Here is a 17,009-nt window from a genome sequence, read left to right as displayed (position 1 = left end):
GGAGGTCAGAGGATCTGGGCAGTGGCTACATAAGCCCAGGTACATGAAATCTCTCTCACATCACTGCCACTCATACCCCCCCACACACACTACAAAAGAGCAAAGAAATAACTTACAGTAGTCTATGCTTATTTCCCCAGGGGGGCTCACAACAATTGAGTTTATAGCTTTCTATCTGAAAAATTCCTATGTCACTAGCTTTCGGTGACAGGAAGGCAAACAAAATTCTGTCAATGGAGGGGGTGAGTTAATGGTTGTTTGATATGCATTTTATATTATACGTTACTAAAAAAGACAGTGTGGGGATGATGAAATCCTATGCAATGATAGTTCAGGAGAACCAAGAAGTCTACTTGGGTTGATGAACCAGCAACACAAATAAATATTACTAATTACTGAACTATTAAGAGGGGACCCTCAGGAAACCATGAGGGATATCTCAAGGGGTATGCAGTGGGGAAACTGGTGAGAATCTCCCCTTCTATCCACAGAAATCCTATCTCCATCCAACCCTATATTCTGTAAAAGAGCGCTAAAAAAAGGCACACGGGTTTATTAAACTTTAAAATAAAAGAAGGTAAAGGCACTCGATAAAAACTTACCTCGGAATCGTCTTTAATATTGTCATGCTTCCGGGCTGAGGGAATATAGGATACTGTGGGACAAAAGGAACAAAGCAGAATAGGGCAACCAATGCGTATATTGCAAAAGAGAAATAAAAGTGGCCTTGGTACTATTTACCTTTCTCTTATCAAAGGCCCAATAGAGCTTTGGGCTGTGTTTGGTCAACAGCAACCCCATATTCTAAATCAGTGGTTCCCAAACATTTTGGGCCACCACTCCCTTGGTTCCACAAACTCAACCCCAGCGCCCCCTACCCTATCCTATAAAAAGCACTATTCAAAATAGGGGTTTGCATGACGCACTAAAGGTAAGAACAATAAAATTTCAAAACAGTAACAATTAATTGTACAGCTATTCAAAATCCAATTAAAACTTTTTAGTTGAAATTTATTCAACAAAACCGATGAATTTGATCCAGTGGTACCAACTCTTCAAAGTCTGGAAAAAAATTCTGATAGTTTCCACCAAATTTGCCAGCAGCTTGATCTATTGTAAATTAGTGAACAACACAGTTGAAAGGGCCCGCCTTTAGTGCCCCCCTGCCTCTTAGTGCCCCCTAGGTAATCCCCCCCAGGGGGTGGCACTGCCCACTTTGGGAACCACTGTTCTAAATGCTCACCTGCTTTTGAAAGTATGGAAGTTTCAAGAGCAATTTTTTGATACAGCGCCGGGGGGGGGGGATTCTGTTTCAAGTCAAAAAACCCTTGAGCATAAAGAGGTGCTTTGGACTCCGGCCAAAGTGTTTTACCTTCTTTCATGCAGTTGACAAGCTTATGAAAGGAGAACACCACCAACATGCTATTTTAAAAATTTAATTCCAAGCGGTCAAGGAAGCTTTTGCACGGTTATAATAAAAACATCACCACCTGACTAAAAACAAAAAACAAAACTCCAGAATGTCTACCTAGCATGGAAAGTCAGTTGGAAAGAGCATGCTTTGTGTTTCTTCCTAAAAGTCCAGGGAGAAGTGCACAGTCATTGAATCATAGAGTTGGAAGGGGCCACACAGGCCATCTAGTCCAACCCCCTGCTTGATGCAGGATCAGCCTAGAGCATCCCTGACAAGTGCTTGCCCAGCCGCTGCTTAAAGACTGCCAGTGAGGGGGAGCCTACTACTTCCCTAGGTAGCTGATTCCACTGTCGAACAACTCTGGCTGTAAAAATTTTTCCCTAATATCCAGCTGGTACCTTTCTGCCCACAATTTCAACCCATTATTGTGAGTCCTAACCTCTCCTGCCAACAGGAACAGCTCCCTGCCTTCCTCTAAGCAACAACCCTTCAAATACATCAAGAGAGCAATCATGTCCCCCCTCAACCTCTTCTTCTCCAGACTAAACATTCCCAACTCCCTCAGCCTTTCCTCATAGGTCTTGGTCTCCAGGCCCCGGATCATCCTCGTTGCTCTCCTCTGTACCCGCTCAGTTCCGTCCACATCCTTTTTGAAGTGAGGCCTCCAGAACTGCACATGATACTCCAGGTGTGGCCTGACCAATGCAGTCCAGCTGACCCACTTCAGGGAGCCATTCTATAGGCTAGGAAGCAGACACAGCAGTTACTCCCACAGATGCTCTCACTCCCTGGGTTGTAGACACACCCGAGCAGGGTCTCGCCGGGAGATGAGAACAGCTGATGGAGCTTCCTTGGGTTGCTTAGGAGAAAGATGGAGCTGCTAGACAAGAGACCGATGTGAGGGAGGAAGCCCTGTTCCTGTCTGTCAGCACTGGGGTGTGTGTGTTGTGTTAGAAAGAACAGCAACCGCAGCAGCTGCTGGAAGCTCGAGAAGACGACCATTTCTAGCTCGTTTCTCCAGAACAGGCAAAAAAAGGCCCTTTGCTCTCCAAAAACAAAACCCCATCAGTCGGACAGAGCTCTGCCAGTTGCTTCAAAGGCAACAACGGTTGGTTTCATGTGCATAATACATTGCTGGAGATTTGAACTACTTTGGGAACTAGGGTGGCTCAATAACAAATAAAGCAAGTGACGACAGTAACAAGGGGGGGGGGGTTGGGCTAGCTTGTGCAGGACCTGAACTCATCCACGTTTTGAAGTGAACAGTACTTACTTCCGTCGTTTTCTTCTGTGGGGATGTCAGCTTCGTCATTCTTATCGTCTAAGTGAGGTTCCTGGGAAGGCATCACAGAATCCTGTAAGAATACATATCACTGAAAAAATATTTCAGCACTTAATGCCCATGATGAGCTCTCTTTAATTTTGGCACCCTCCCTGAATGCCTGCTGCTCAACCCAGCGTAAACAACCTTTAGGTAAAAGGTAAAGGTAGTCCCCTGTGCGAGCACCGGGTCATTACTGACCCATGGGGTGACGTCACATCCTAACGTTTACTGGGCAGACTATATTTACGGGGTGGTTTGCCATTGCCTTCCACAGTCGTCTACACTCTACCCCCAGCAAGCTGGGTACTCATTTTACCAACCTCAGAAGGATGAAAGGCTGAGTCGACCTTGACCCGGCTACCTGAAACCGACTTCCCCTGGGATCGAACTCAGACTGTGAGCAGAGCTTTTGACTGCAGTACTGCAGCTTACCACTCTGCGCCATGGGGCTCCAAAACAACCTTTACTGCCTATGAATTTTCTTCTGAAGGGGAAAAAAACAACACATTTTCATTTACTTGAAATATACACTCAAATGGAATTAAAGATTTCTAAGGTTGTCTTGTGGGAGATGGCAGTAACTACACACAGCTAGGAAAAAAACATAGATCTTAGAGGGTGAAGAGAGTTTGAGAACGATGTGATTTTACGCTGCAAGTTCATCAAAGCAAGGATGAGCAACTTGGAGCCATCACAGCACACCTAAATCTCCAAAATGGATCGGTGTCACCAACAGACTCTGAAAACCACATGGAGGCAGAGAAATTTCCCAAATATCACTGCACAAAGTAAGATTGGAAACCAGTAAAACAGAAGCCTCCATGATTTCTTGGGGATACTTCACAAAAAGCAATTTTCTACAGACAGCACTTCTGGGTAGGAAAGCCATTTGTGTCCTCACTAGAATGCATTTTATTGTGTGTACATGTTGTTGTTGTTTTTTCCATTCTGAAGCCACCTCGGTCTCTCCTGCTCTCCCTTTACCATCCACCACAGTGTATGAAGTGAGTATGATCAATGACTTTAACAGGACTTAGAATCATAGAGTTGGAAGGGGCCATACAGACCTTCTAATCCAACACCCTGCTTAATGCAGGATCAGCCTAGAGCATCCCTGACAAGTGTCTGTCCAGGCTTTGCTTAAAGACTGCCAGTGACGGGGAGCTCACCACCTCCCTAGGTAGCTGATTCCACTGTCGAACAACTCTTACTGTAAAAAATGTTTTCCTAATATCCAGCCGGTACCTCTCCGCCTGCAATTTCAACCCATTATTGCGAGTCCTCTCCTCTGCTGCCAACAGGAACAGCTCCCTGCCCTCCTCTAAGTGACAGCCCTTCAGATACTTAAAGGGAGCGATCTTATGATCTTTTGCTTATGTCCTTATAAGACGACTGCAGCAGCAGCATCCTACCTGTGTTCCACAGCACCTGGTATAGGCATGCTCCTCTGATACTGTAGAGAATAGGTATTCATCATGACTAGTCTTCATTTCAACTAGCAGCCAGGGATAGCCCTAGCCTCCATGAACATATCCACTCCCCTCTTAAAGCCTTCCAAGTTGGCAGCCATCACCTCATCCTGGGGCAGGGAGTTCCACAATTTAACTATGAGATATTTTTTTCCAAGCAAGAGCAGAACCTCCACAGAAGCCTTCGGGGCTTTGTGCAGGAGCCAAACTTACCATATGCCTTTTGCAGGTCAGTGGGACAAGTACGTGACAGCGTTTATGGACCAACAACTTGCAGTTGATACACTTGTAGCCTTGCCTTCCGAGACCCCATATCCTTTCGCTGCACTGGCCACAGTAGGCTCTCTTAGAGACAAAAAAACAACATACGCATCATCTTTCATGTTATCACCACCTCGTTACAGCCTCCAAGTCAATGGAAGAAGAATTCAAAAGCGTTTTACGTTTCAAAGGTGCGAGAAGGGCAGCCTACGAGAAAAGTCACTCAAGTTTCTACAGGCAACTACGCATTTGTTTCCTCGTATGTGTCTTTTGGACTGTCTCATCATAGGGTTTTCAATCCAAAAGACACATACGAGGAAACAAATGGGGTGTTGGAGGAAAGTGTTACGAATACTGTGGACTGCCAAAAAAAAAAAATCAGTGGGTTCTAGATCAAATCAAGCCTGAACTGACCCTAGAAGCTAAAATGACTAAACTAAGGCTATGATACTTTGGTCACATTATGAGAAGAGAAGACAAAGAATCACTGGGGAAAAAAGTCATGCTAGGAAAAGTTGAGGGTAGCAGGAAAAGAGGAAGACCCAACAAGAGATGGATTGACTCAATAAAGGAAGCCACAGCCCTCAATTTGCAAGATCTGAGCAAGGCTGTCAAAGATAGGACATTTTGGAGGACCTTGATTCATAGGGTCACCATGAGTCAGAAACGACTTGACGGCACTTAACACACACACACACGTGTCTTTTGCTGGCTTGGAGGCTGGTGTTGTCAACACCTCCCTCATTCAACCCCACCGTCCAGGATCTAACAAAATGCAAGACTACTAGACGTGTGTCAGAAACCAGGTTTAGATTTGCAGCTCTCAAACAGCATGACAAGTCTCAGTGGTTGTTCCATCATCATTACAAGAGTCGTTTTGTGGTTATACCTGAAGATGAGGTGCCGCCTTAAACACACACTACCATTGCATTTGCCAGGCATAAAGAGACAAAATGGAATGGGTATCGGCATTCACAGAAGAAAATAAAGCTCACAATGACTAAGGAGGCATTCCAGAGGCAGGGAGAGTGGTTTTCCTATCATGAAAAGAATGAGAGGCGTGCCCCCAAGGACTGGCGTGGGGGAATGAGAAGAAGCTGGAGTAGTCTAGAGCGCCTTTGCTTGAAGCAAAGATTTTTTTCAGGTCAATGGAACAAGGAAACAACATCCCACTGCTGAATAGCCAGATGCCCAAAGCAATTTTTAAAGAAATCTATACGGAGCTATGACTATGGACTAAGGACAGTGTGCATAAGCTATTACAAAGGCTAAAAGGATTTCCCCTCTCCCCATAGCTTTTAATTTTTCCCCTCCCCCCTTTCTGCGCTCCAAAAGATAACATTTCACCTTGGCTTAATTGGTATGATTAAAAGCTAAACTAGACAACACAGAAGAATGAATAGCTCATTAGGAGGGGAGAAAATATCCATCACCGAGATGGTACATAACTCGACTAGCATTAAGAGGATGCAGACACTGCCAAGGGTTTCGCTTTCTATCCTAACAGGAAAGCAGGAGTGGCGGTTCCTCAACCAAAGCAGAGCCTTGAGAGGCAACAAGCGGCATTTTGATCTTGCTGCACATCAAACGGTGCCAGTGAATTCCCGGCGGTTTTGAATCAGGAATCAAAGGGGTGCGATCTGTGCTGAGTTCCCCGGCTTAACGGGGGCACGGGAAATAAACACTGCGCTCGTCGTGTTAATACATCCCTGGAAGCATCTCTAATGAATCCCATCTATCTGTTGAGAAGGTCTGGGAGGCCAGAATCGCCCAGAACCTTCATTTTGCTGCCTCTGCCTGAGACTCTAGGACTCATCCAGCAGTTCTGAAGACAAAGCCTAGAGCTGAAGAAGGGTGCCCGGGGAGGGGCTGTGGCTCAGTGGTAGAGTACCTGCTTGGCATGCAGAAGCTCCCAGGTTCAATCCCCAGCATCTCCAGTTAAAGGGACTAGGCAAGTAGGTGATGTGAAAGACCTCTGCCTGAGACCCTGGAGAACCGCTGGCGGTCTGAGTAGGCAATACTGACTTTGATGGACCGAGGGTCTGATTTAGTATAAGGCAGCCTCATGTCTCCTTTAGGGGAGGAACCATGGGTCAGTGGTAGAGCATCTGCTTGGCATGCAGAAGGTCCCAGGTACAATCCCCGGTATCTCCAGTTAAAGGGACCAGGCAAGTAGGTGATGTGAAAGACCTCTGCCTGAGACCCTGGAGAGCCGCTGCCAGTCTGAGTAGACAATGCTGACTTTGATGGACCAAGGGTCTGACTCAGAATAAGGCAGCTTCACGTTTTTGTGTGTTCAAAGAGAAAATAGTTTTCTAAAGGCTTTTTACCAGCACATATCTGGCCTTAAATGGGGGGTGGGGGAGCAGAAATAGCATATTCTCTTGCAAGTGTTCATTAATTAGCAGTCTGCAATCCAGTGATCAAGCAGCAGAACTTTCTGAGGCCAAAATATTCACATTCCATGGTTTTCAAGCCAAGCAGTGCCAGTCTGATCTAGTTTCAGGGTCATCTAGTCCAGCCCCCTGCACAATGCAGGAAATTCACAACTACCTCCCTCCCCACACCCCCAGTATCCCATACTCCATGCCCAGAAGATGGCCAAGGTGCCCTCCCTCTCATGATCTTCCTAAGGTCATAGAATCAGCATTGCTGACAGATGGCCATCTAGCCTCTGCTTAAAAACCTCCAGGGAAGGAGAGCTCACCACCTCCCGAGGAAGCCTGTTCCACTGACGAACCACTCTAACTGTTAGAAAATTCTTCCTAATGTCTAGACAGAAACTCTTTTGATTTAATTTCAACCCATTGGTTCTGGTCTGACCTTCTTGGGCAACAGAAAACAACTTGGGACCCTCCTCTATATGACAGTCCTTCAAGCACTTGAAGATGGTTATCATATCCCCTCTCAGTTTTCTCCTCTTCAGGCTAAACATACCCAGCTCCTTCAACCTTTCCTCATAGGACTTGGTCTCCATCTCCCAGAAACAAGCCAATTTAAACATACGGTCAAGGCTGTGTGTTCAGCCTGACCATGCTTCTATATTGTTTCCCTTTAGAATGAAACCCCATTGATCCATTCCAACCGGACAGCATTGCTTTCGGCAAAGGCATGCCTTTTCTCCCCCAAAAGAGAAAAACCATGCACAGCCCAACACACCCCTCTTATTTATATACATTTTAATCACTATAGCAACTCACATCTTCTCCGAAAGAACCATCTCGGTAGAAAACACAGCAAAGCTCTGTAGCAGAATCTGCTTCACAAACAGCCAAAGATCTGCAAGGAACTTGCTTCAAAATTCAAACACTAGCTGATGCTTGTGTAGCATCAGAACGTTAACTTCGTTTTAAAAGCCTCCAGATATTTCCATCATCGCTTGGCTAACCCAGAAAACTCATTTCCAAAGTACATTCCACAAACTTTGTTAGCTTATACTACTTGGAACGAGGTTCCTCCTTCCAGTTTGATCCTCTCCTAGGAAAAAGCAAGTCAACAGGATCTTTCACCTGGAACCACAGCTCAAGCCTGAAGCGCAGATGAGTGTTCCAACCACTGAGCCCAATTTGTCTAAAAGGTCTTTTTTAATCCAGCTCAGTCTTCCAACTACTTTTTAAAGCTGCAAATCAGACCCCGCACATACCTTTAAGGGACTGTGCACTAAGACTTTGGATTTATAAACGACTCTAGAAGAAGCTTTCCAAAGAATATCAGATATAGGACTTCAAGATCTAAATGGTGCTGCTAATAAAACATGCTCCCCCCACTAAATTGAGGGGTACCCTTTGACGTTTACCAGCCCTCTCCATACTGATATCACCTGTGTGATCCATCTCAACGTAGAGCTATCTCTCTGGCCAGATTTAATGTTTTTGCCACCTGCGCTACTCGAAGGCAGATTTCAGAAAATCCCTCTGTATGACGGGCTCTGCCCTTGTGACAATAATCGTATAGAAACAGTTGCTCACATTTTATTTTATTGCAGTTTCTACACAGAATCTCGCAATGAACTACTAAACCCCCTGTTGGTAAATAGACTCAATTTCTCTGATTCTTTTAACGTTCTCTACTTATTGAACAATTGTTCGCCCAAAATACTGGAGACGGTGGCACAGTTTTTAAGGTTTAAAAGCCCGCCAAACGACTAATCAGATGGCATTATCAACAAACTGCATTTCTCAATGTAACCGCCTTTTAACCATATTATTAAAAGGGCAGCTTTTAACATTCCCATTCCTTTTGTAACCTTTCGAATTGTGTTTTTTATGCCAATAAAGGAACGATGATAATAAACCACTCTATCTACCCTCCTCCAAACAAAAATAATAGATACATCCCCTGGAGCACGTGGTGATTGGCTTATAAAATGATGGTGTCCATATTATGACCCTATAACAGTCGCCTTAAACAGAAAGGTCAGTGACTTTGCGGTAATGACCGGGAGATGCGATTTGCTACAGCAAGATGAAACCAAGGCGGGTTTTGTCAAGAGTTTCGGCTCGGCATTATGAAGGGCTGTCACTCTTCTGTTGGCAAAATGCTTTACAATAAGCTAAATTTCGTTATTTTAGGACTCCCAGGGATCAGAACGGAGGCTAACTGACGCTTAGAGCAGAAGAGAAAATTATACGTAATTGAGGGCATTTTAAAATTGTAACTAAGCCACCCACTATATATTTTTTTAAGTGTTTCTGTGTCTTTTGCAAAACGCACACAACACTGAAGAATAAACCCTAATTTTCAGACCACAGTGGCAATCACGGAAACAGAAGTGCCTGGCTGAGCATCACTGAAGAGCCTTGTTAGAAGTCGCCAGGGCCCAGTTCACACATTCAGCTTGCCTAGGGGTTGGCTGCTGGACGTGGAGCTGCGTAGGAAGCACTTCCGCATGCCAAACCAGCTCTGTGAAGCCCAATTCCCCCCCGTTCTGGTTCGGATGACTTCATCTGCTAGTTACAAACTAGCATTGCCCACACTGCCCAGGGATCCGTTTTGTGCAAACAACTAGCCAAATGGCAGCACATCCACATGGGGCCACTGGAAGCAACCAGAACAAATTGTGTGTGTGTGTGTGTGTGTGTGTGTGTGTGTGAATGAATCACCATGTTTTTAGGGGACTGAGTTGTGGAGGCTCACAAACATTTGCTGAGTGTTTGGCTCATGCTGGTCTCTCAGCTGTCCATATTGCAAAGGACGGCACTGGGACTAGAGTGCAGTCATAGAATCATAGAGTTGGAAGGGACCACCAAGGTCATCTAGTCCAGCCCCCTGCACAATGCAGGAAATTCATAACTACCTCCCTCCCCACACACCCCAGTATCCCATACTCCATGCCCAGAAGATGGCCAAGGTGCCTTCCCTCTCATGATCTTCCTAAGGTCATAGAATCAGCATTGCTGACAGATGGCCATATAGCCTCTTCTTAAAAACCTCCAGGGAAGGAGAGCTCACCACCTCCCAAGGAAGCTTGTTCAACTGAAGAATTATTCTAACTGTTAGAAAATTCTCCCTAATGTCTAGACCAGTGATTTCCAAACTTTTTGGGCCACCACCCCCTTGGTTCCACAAACTCAACCCCAGCACCCCCTACCCTACCCTATAAAAAGCATTATTCAAAATAGGGGTTTGCATGACTCACTAAAGAAGATAATAACAATAAAATTTCAAAACAGTAACAATTAATTGCACATCTATTCAAAACCACATTAAAACATTTTGGCTGAAATTTATTCAACAAAACTGATGAACTTGATCCAGTGGTACCAGCTCTTCAAAGTCTGGAAAACAAAAACCTGATAGTTTCCACCAAATTTGTTAGCACGGTGCCACAGCTTAAAAAGGTAAAGGTAAAGGTAGTCCCCTGTGCAAGCACCGGGTCATTCCTGACCCATAGGGTGACGTCACATCCCAATGTTTCCAAGGCAGACTTTGTTTACGGGGTGGTTTGCCAGTGCCTTCCCCAGTCATATTCCCTTTACCCCCAGTAAGCTGGGTACTCATTTTACCGACCTCGGAAGGATGGAAGGCTGAGTCAACCTTGAGCCAGCTACCTGAAACCAACTTCCGTCGGCATCGAACTCAGGTCGTGAGCAGAGCTTGGACTGCAGTACTGCAGCTTACCACTCTGCGCCACGGGGCTTGATCTATTGTAAATCAGTGAACAACAACACTGAACAATCAGTGAAGGGGCCCACCTTTAGCGCCCCCTGCTGCCCCCTTGACTCTTAATGCCCCCCTAGGTAATCCCATCGCCCCCCAGGGGGTGGTACTGCCCACTTTAAGAACCACTGGTCTAGACAGAAACTCTTCTGATTTAATTTTAGCCCATTGGTTCTGGTCCGACCTTCTGGAGCAACAGGAAACAACTTGGAATCATCCTCTATATGACAGCCCTTCAAGTACTTGAAGATGGTTATCATTTCACCTCTCAGTCGTCTCCTCTCCAGGCTAAACATACCCAGCTCGACCCCAAGGGATTCATAATATCACAGCCAAAGAGGTGCTTGCTCTTCCCACATGCTGATCTTGTGGTAGCTCACTGCCCATTCCTGAGCCTAAAGGACAAAAGTCCTTTGGAGACCAAGAAGGGGCTGTGCCGGTGTTTGGGCCCCCTTCACCCATGCCACTTACACTGCCCAGGGTGGCACAGACACTGGCGGGGGGTTGGACACCATCCTCAGGGATGCCGGCACAGCCTCGCACTGGCGTCTGGATGGTGCACTTCCGTGCGCTGTCCTCCCAGGGGTGTTCCAGGGGCGTTCCGGCGCAGGGCCAGGGGAGGGGCCACCTAAAGGCGGCCCCAAAGCCTTTTTGTCCCAGGAACACCCCCTTCCCCTTTTCTCGAGATATGCCACCTTAGGTGGCAAATCCCCGTACAACCCTATGGAGCAGTTGCACAGGCTTTTGAGGGAAGGGGAAGGTTTTGGCCTCAGTGGTGGGGGGGACCTCCAGCCGTGCTGCCGCTAGTCACCGGCGCAGCCCTTCCCCTCAGAAATGGGCTGTTACACATATACATGAAGCTGCCTTATACTGAATCAGACCCTTGGTCCATCAAAGTCAGTATTGTCTACTCAGACCGGCAGTGGCTCTCCAGGGTCTCAGGCAGGGGTCTTTCACATCACCTACTTGCCTAGTCCCTTTAACTGGAGATGCCGGGGATTGAACCTGGGACCTTCTACAAGCCAAGCAGATGCTCTACCACTGAGACACGGTCTTCAAGGGAGAAGGTACTGCGCCAAATCCCCCTAAACACAACAATTTTTGAGAATGCAAGACTACAAGAGAACAATGTTGAAAGATGTGGACTTTCCAACAAGGTTCTTCCGTATCCTAGCTTCAAACACCTGTACTAGCATGGTCCACACGGAACACAGCTGTAACACCACGTTTTATAACTCTATATTAGTGCACTGACTTCTCATTTGCTGGTGCCACCAGTCTCCAAACCAGGCCACAAACTGTAGCTCTGTTATGAAGTTAGCTAAAAGTTAGGAGCCCTGACCTGGTTGGCCCAGGCAAGACCAACCTTGCTGGACCTCAGAAGCTAAGCTGGCCCTGGTTAGTACTTGGATGGGAGACCACCACGGAAATCCAGGGCTGCTACGCAGAGGCAGGCAATGGCAAACCACCTCTGATCGTCTCACGCCTTGAAAACTCTACAACAGGGGTCCTCAAACTTTTTAAACAGGGGGCCAGTTCATTGTCCCTCAAACACTGTTGGAGGCCGGACTATAGTTTGAAAAAAATATGAACAAATTCCTATTCACACTGCACATATTTTATTTGTAGTGCACAAAAATAAGAGAAACAATGCAATATTTAAAATGAAGAACTACTTTAATCAACATAAACTTATAATATTTCAATGGGAAGTATGGGCCTGCTTTTGGCTAATGAGATGGTGGCTGTGGCTAATGGGAGTCGGCGCGGCTCTCCTGTCCTCGCGGCTTGTCTCTCTTCCCTCTTCCCTCCTGTGTGTAGGGAGCTGGGAGGAAGTGACCGGTCGTCACTTCACATGAACACATGAAGCTGCTTCATTTTGAATTGGACCCTCGGTCCATCAAAGTCAGTATTGTCTACTCAGACCGGCAGCGGCTCTCCAGGGTCTCAGGCAGAGAGGTCTTTCACATCACCTACTTGGGACCTGCTGTATGCCAAGCAGATGCTCGACCACTGAGCCATGATCTCAGGCTGAGGTCTTTCACATCACCTACTTGCCTGGTCCCTTTAATTGGAGATGCCGGGAATTGAACCTCGGACCTTCCGCATGCTGAGCAGATGCTCCAGCACTGAGTCAGGGCCCCTCCCCTGATCTCTGTCGTCTGGACATCAGCTGTAATCCCAAGATATCTCAAGGCCACACCTGGAGGGTGGCAACCCTATTTTAAACCCCCCCCCATTGCACACAAAGAGCCCCGCCTGATCCCCCCCCAGGGATCAGGGATCTCCCCCCTCCCTCCCTCCTCCCCTGTCTCACCGGAAGTGCCCCCCGCAGTGCTGGCACTGGTCGCCCACCCAGCCGGGCTGGCACTCGCACTGGCCGGTGCCGGGCTGGCAGCGCCCTCCGTTGGCGCAGAGCTTGTCACACTCCTTCGCTTCTGTCGAGGCGGCCACCGGAGTCAGCAGAAGGGCAAGGGCGCCCAGCAGGAGCGGGAAGGCGGTGGCCATCATTGCTGCTGCGCTGCCCACTGGTCGCGGCCACCTCCGGCAGCGTTGCTCCATCGCCTCAGCTCAGGCGGCGGCTGCTGTGAGAGGCTCAGTGGTCAGTCTGCTGCGGCTGGCACACGGACGGTGGCCGGTAAGGGCTCCCGCTGTGGCGCGGCCTCCCGGGAGCTACCGTGGCCGGGCAAGCTCATCCCCTCCTGCGCTAAGCTTCGCTTTCTTTTTTCCCCCACAAAGGGGGGGAGAAAAGGTTGTCGCTCCGCCTTGGCGCATCCCTTGGGGATCAACACACTTTCTCCTTGCGGCTGCAATGTTTTAAAGGGGCCGGGTTCAGGACCCTGACGGGCCGGATCCGGCCCATGGGCCGTAGTTTGAGGACCCCTGCTCTACAGGGTCGCCCTAAATCGGCTGCGACTTCATGACACTTTCTACCGCCACCCATCACGAAAAGAATATAGGGACATGCACCTCCCACGTAAAAACAACAAGTGTGCCCAAACAGTGTTTGGATAAAAGCATAACACTACTACAGTAAGCTCAATACATTTTTCAACAAGTCCCAAACTTTATACTTATTACCAAATTAGGACTGCAGTTTGTTTAACGGCACAACCAGTGACATTTCAAACTAGAGTTTATTTCAATTTTAAGCAGGAATTTTCATTTTAAAACTGAGACCCACTCCACTTTTATTTGAAGCACCCTTTCCCTTTGCATTGCCCAGGCTTTGTGTGTTTTACTGTGGGGGAGACAAGAGTCTTCATGAGTAGCATTATGGATGCAAAATTTAATTACTTGTCTAAGCAACTTGGCAGTTAAAAAATACGGTAACATACAATACACACAGGCTGGAAGCCAAGCATCTATGTTGGGTATGTCCAAGGACTTGGGAATGTCTGATAATATTTTTTACTTTTTACTTTCAAACACTAAACCCTCCCTCCAGATCACACACCATATTATCTGCTTTTGAAAGCTCCCTCATTTCAAAAAGCAGTCTGTGTTGTGTTCTAGAAACACGAGCCCAAAACTTCCTTAGTTCCCAACACCTAACAGTACGAGCGTTTTGGATACTGGGCATTTTCATAAAAACAAACACCTTTAGCGAGTATCAATACTGGAAAAGAAACTTATCCTTACGTTTATGAGAATTTGGTATAATACAGGTTTATGAGGGGGGAGCGACGCATGAACTTTTCCAAGATAAGCTCCCGCCTCACCCAAGCCTAGGAAGCTACAGAGGATATAAATTCCAAACAGATATTTTATAAATATTCAGACGACTGGTATGCTGCAGCAAAAAACAAACAGAAGTTGTGGCACCTGAAAGGCTAACAAAAAGGCTTATACTGGAAAACATGTTTTTGTTATTAAGGTGACACGCGATTCCTATTTATGAATTTTCAAACTTATTTGCCTTTTACGTGATTTATCTGGAACTAGGCCCATTCAATGACAATAACAACTGTTAGGATGCCTGTGCTCTTAACACCGTGCAAGCTCAATATTTTATGCTTCTCGAAAATACTAAATCCTGACGATGAAATATATCTGGGAGTCAAAATTATGACTCCCATATATATTTTAACTAAGATGTGTTAACATACTACCAGCCTACAGAAATATTTCTATCAATTGTATATAAAGTCTTGTTGAAACAGACCTAGTCCAGCACCCAGTTTCTCACAGCCAGAACATTTACAAGAAGCCCACAAGCAGGGCAAATTGGAAAAATTAGCCTGGGGTTACAAACGAGGCTTACAATTAAAAAAAAAAAATCTTGTTTTTATGTTAAGCTATCCCATTAATTATATATCGAGAAGTCTTAACAGGAGAATGGGATATAAAAATTTGCCTTAAGATAAATGCCTCTGCCTTACCCACAAAGCAACAATGACCAAACCACGCTGATATTTAAACAAATCTACAATCTGACACTCCCCTATCACAAGAATTTTATGAAACTTCCAAAAAAAGAGGGGGTGGGGGTGGGGGTTATACAGAGAATACATGCTGCAGCATAATGGGCTTGGTTAAGGAAGGAGGGGTCTCCGGGATTCTTTTGCTTTCATCGATGAAGTCAGATCCGTTGCACATGCAGCAGTTTGCAGCTCAGAAGATAAAAATATTTGCAGGGCTGCTAATTAGGTCATATCCATTTAGCTCCTGGGTATTTTAAGAGAATTCTAAGCATCTTAAACACTAATCCACGAACACAATGGAGAGTGGGGGAAAGGAAGCAGCGGAAGACAATAAACGTGCTGGGGGTGTGTGGGGAGGGAGGTATTCACACCGATTGCAGAGCGGCTGAAAAGGCACCGCGAAAAATATTTATCAGGGAACAAAACACAAATGCAAGTTCTGAGAAATTACTCCTGTACGGCTGCCCCCAGAACGGATAATCCAAATGCTCTTTGAGTAATATTGCATTAGCCAAGTTGAAACAAACCAAAATCTCTTAATTTTCAAAGAGAGATCTCTTCATTTTTTTTCTTCTTCCCAACCCAATACAAGAAAAGCCTCCACTGGGGAAAAAATACTAATAATCCCCCTCCCACAGAGAGAGAGAGAGAGAGAGAGAGAGAGAGAGATTTCTCTCCACCATCACCCCACCAGCTCCTTTTAGCAACAGTACTCACTCTGTTAAAGCGCTTGGCTTGAAACAGATGCCCATTCACTCTGTACAGCTTCCTCCATCTTCTGGCTCCGCGACGGTAGATTGATTCTGAGAAGGAAATTAAAAAGGTGTAAAGCAGGAGCATAGTAATGCCACACGCACACACACACGCCCTGCCTGCATTGAGCAAGTTGTGACTTAGAACAATCTTCCTTTTCTGAACATCCACGCACAGCTATATATCGCTGCTTAACAGAATCTGATGTCAAAAAGCGTCTGGAGGATGTGCCTCCCCCCCACCCGCTGCCTCTCCCTTTCCTCCATCTCCCCCCCACCCTTTCCCCTCCTCACATGATTATAATCTTGTTACAGTTCTGTGGCTGCTTACTGCTTGCAGCTCAGGTGAGATGGAGAGAGATAACTGGGTTAAAGAAACACATTCCCTCTCTAACCCGCATCATGCTCCCCTTTCAGTGTGTCAGCGGCACGAGCAAACCTCCGAGATGCACATTAGTTTACAACGATAGTATATAAGGCAGCAGAGCAAACAATATAAATCTTTGCCCGGTTATGGTTCTCTCATTTTCTCCATCCTGGAAGATGAGGTCACCCACTATCTTTTTTTTTTTTTTTAATAAGGAAGCAACAAAGCTAGCGTGCTTTCAATACAGTGCTTGTTATCATTGTACAGTCTTGCTGAAATACCTTTTAAAAAATAAATAAATAAACCAGAACGCAAGCTACCTTAAGAGAAATCAAGAGCACCCAGAGAGACACACTTGTCGATTAGTTTGTGGCACCATGCGTGCTTGGTTAGACGAAATTGGATTGATAGTCATAATTCATTCTCACGGCGGCTGCGAGGCCAAGTCACAATTATTCAAACTTTGAAGGGTGGAAACTGAGTCTGACAGGTAGGGATTTGCCAAAGGCCATTCAAATCTCAGCCGAGTCCACCTTATCCCGACGGGGAGGGGAAGGGAGGGGAGGGGTAGCTCAGCGAGAGAGCGGAAATGCTTTGCATGCAGAAGGTCGCCCAATCTAATTCTCAGCATCTCATAGAATCATAGAGTTGGAAGGACCACCAGGGTCATCTAGTCCAGCCCCCTGCACAATGCAGGAAATTCACAACTACCCCCCCCCCACACACACACCCATGCTCAGAAGATGGCCAAGGTTCCCTCCCTTTCGTGATCTGCCTAAGGTCATAGAATCAGCATTGCTGACAGATGGCCATCTAGCCCCTTCTTAAAAACCTCCAGG

General features: G+C 46.3%; 1 protein-coding gene across 4 annotated transcripts in view; it reads right to left on the bottom strand.

Annotated features, from left to right (window-relative positions):
• PRKCZ (protein kinase C zeta) overlaps positions 1-17,009 on the bottom strand; it is a 93,313-nt gene that overhangs the window by 25,292 nt on the left and 51,012 nt on the right. For 2 of the 4 annotated variants that reach the window (XM_056864920.1, XM_056864918.1), the window contains 4 exons: positions 15,769-15,854; positions 4,421-4,552; positions 2,688-2,769; positions 603-655 (listed from right to left, as the gene is read on the bottom strand). In XM_056864920.1, coding sequence (XP_056720898.1) covers positions 603-655; positions 2,688-2,769; positions 4,421-4,552; positions 15,769-15,854 — 353 coding nt within the window. The remainder of the gene's footprint in view (positions 1-602; positions 656-2,687; positions 2,770-4,420; positions 4,553-15,768; positions 15,855-17,009) is intronic. The other 2 variants (XM_056864921.1, XM_056864919.1) reach the window with 1 other exon arrangement.

This window comes from Euleptes europaea, chromosome 19, assembly GCF_029931775.1.
Source record: "Euleptes europaea isolate rEulEur1 chromosome 19, rEulEur1.hap1, whole genome shotgun sequence".
Lineage (NCBI taxonomy): Eukaryota > Metazoa > Chordata > Lepidosauria > Squamata > Sphaerodactylidae > Euleptes > Euleptes europaea.
The sequence above is the reverse complement of the archived record's forward strand: the minus strand, read 5'-3'. Positions and strand labels throughout refer to the sequence as shown.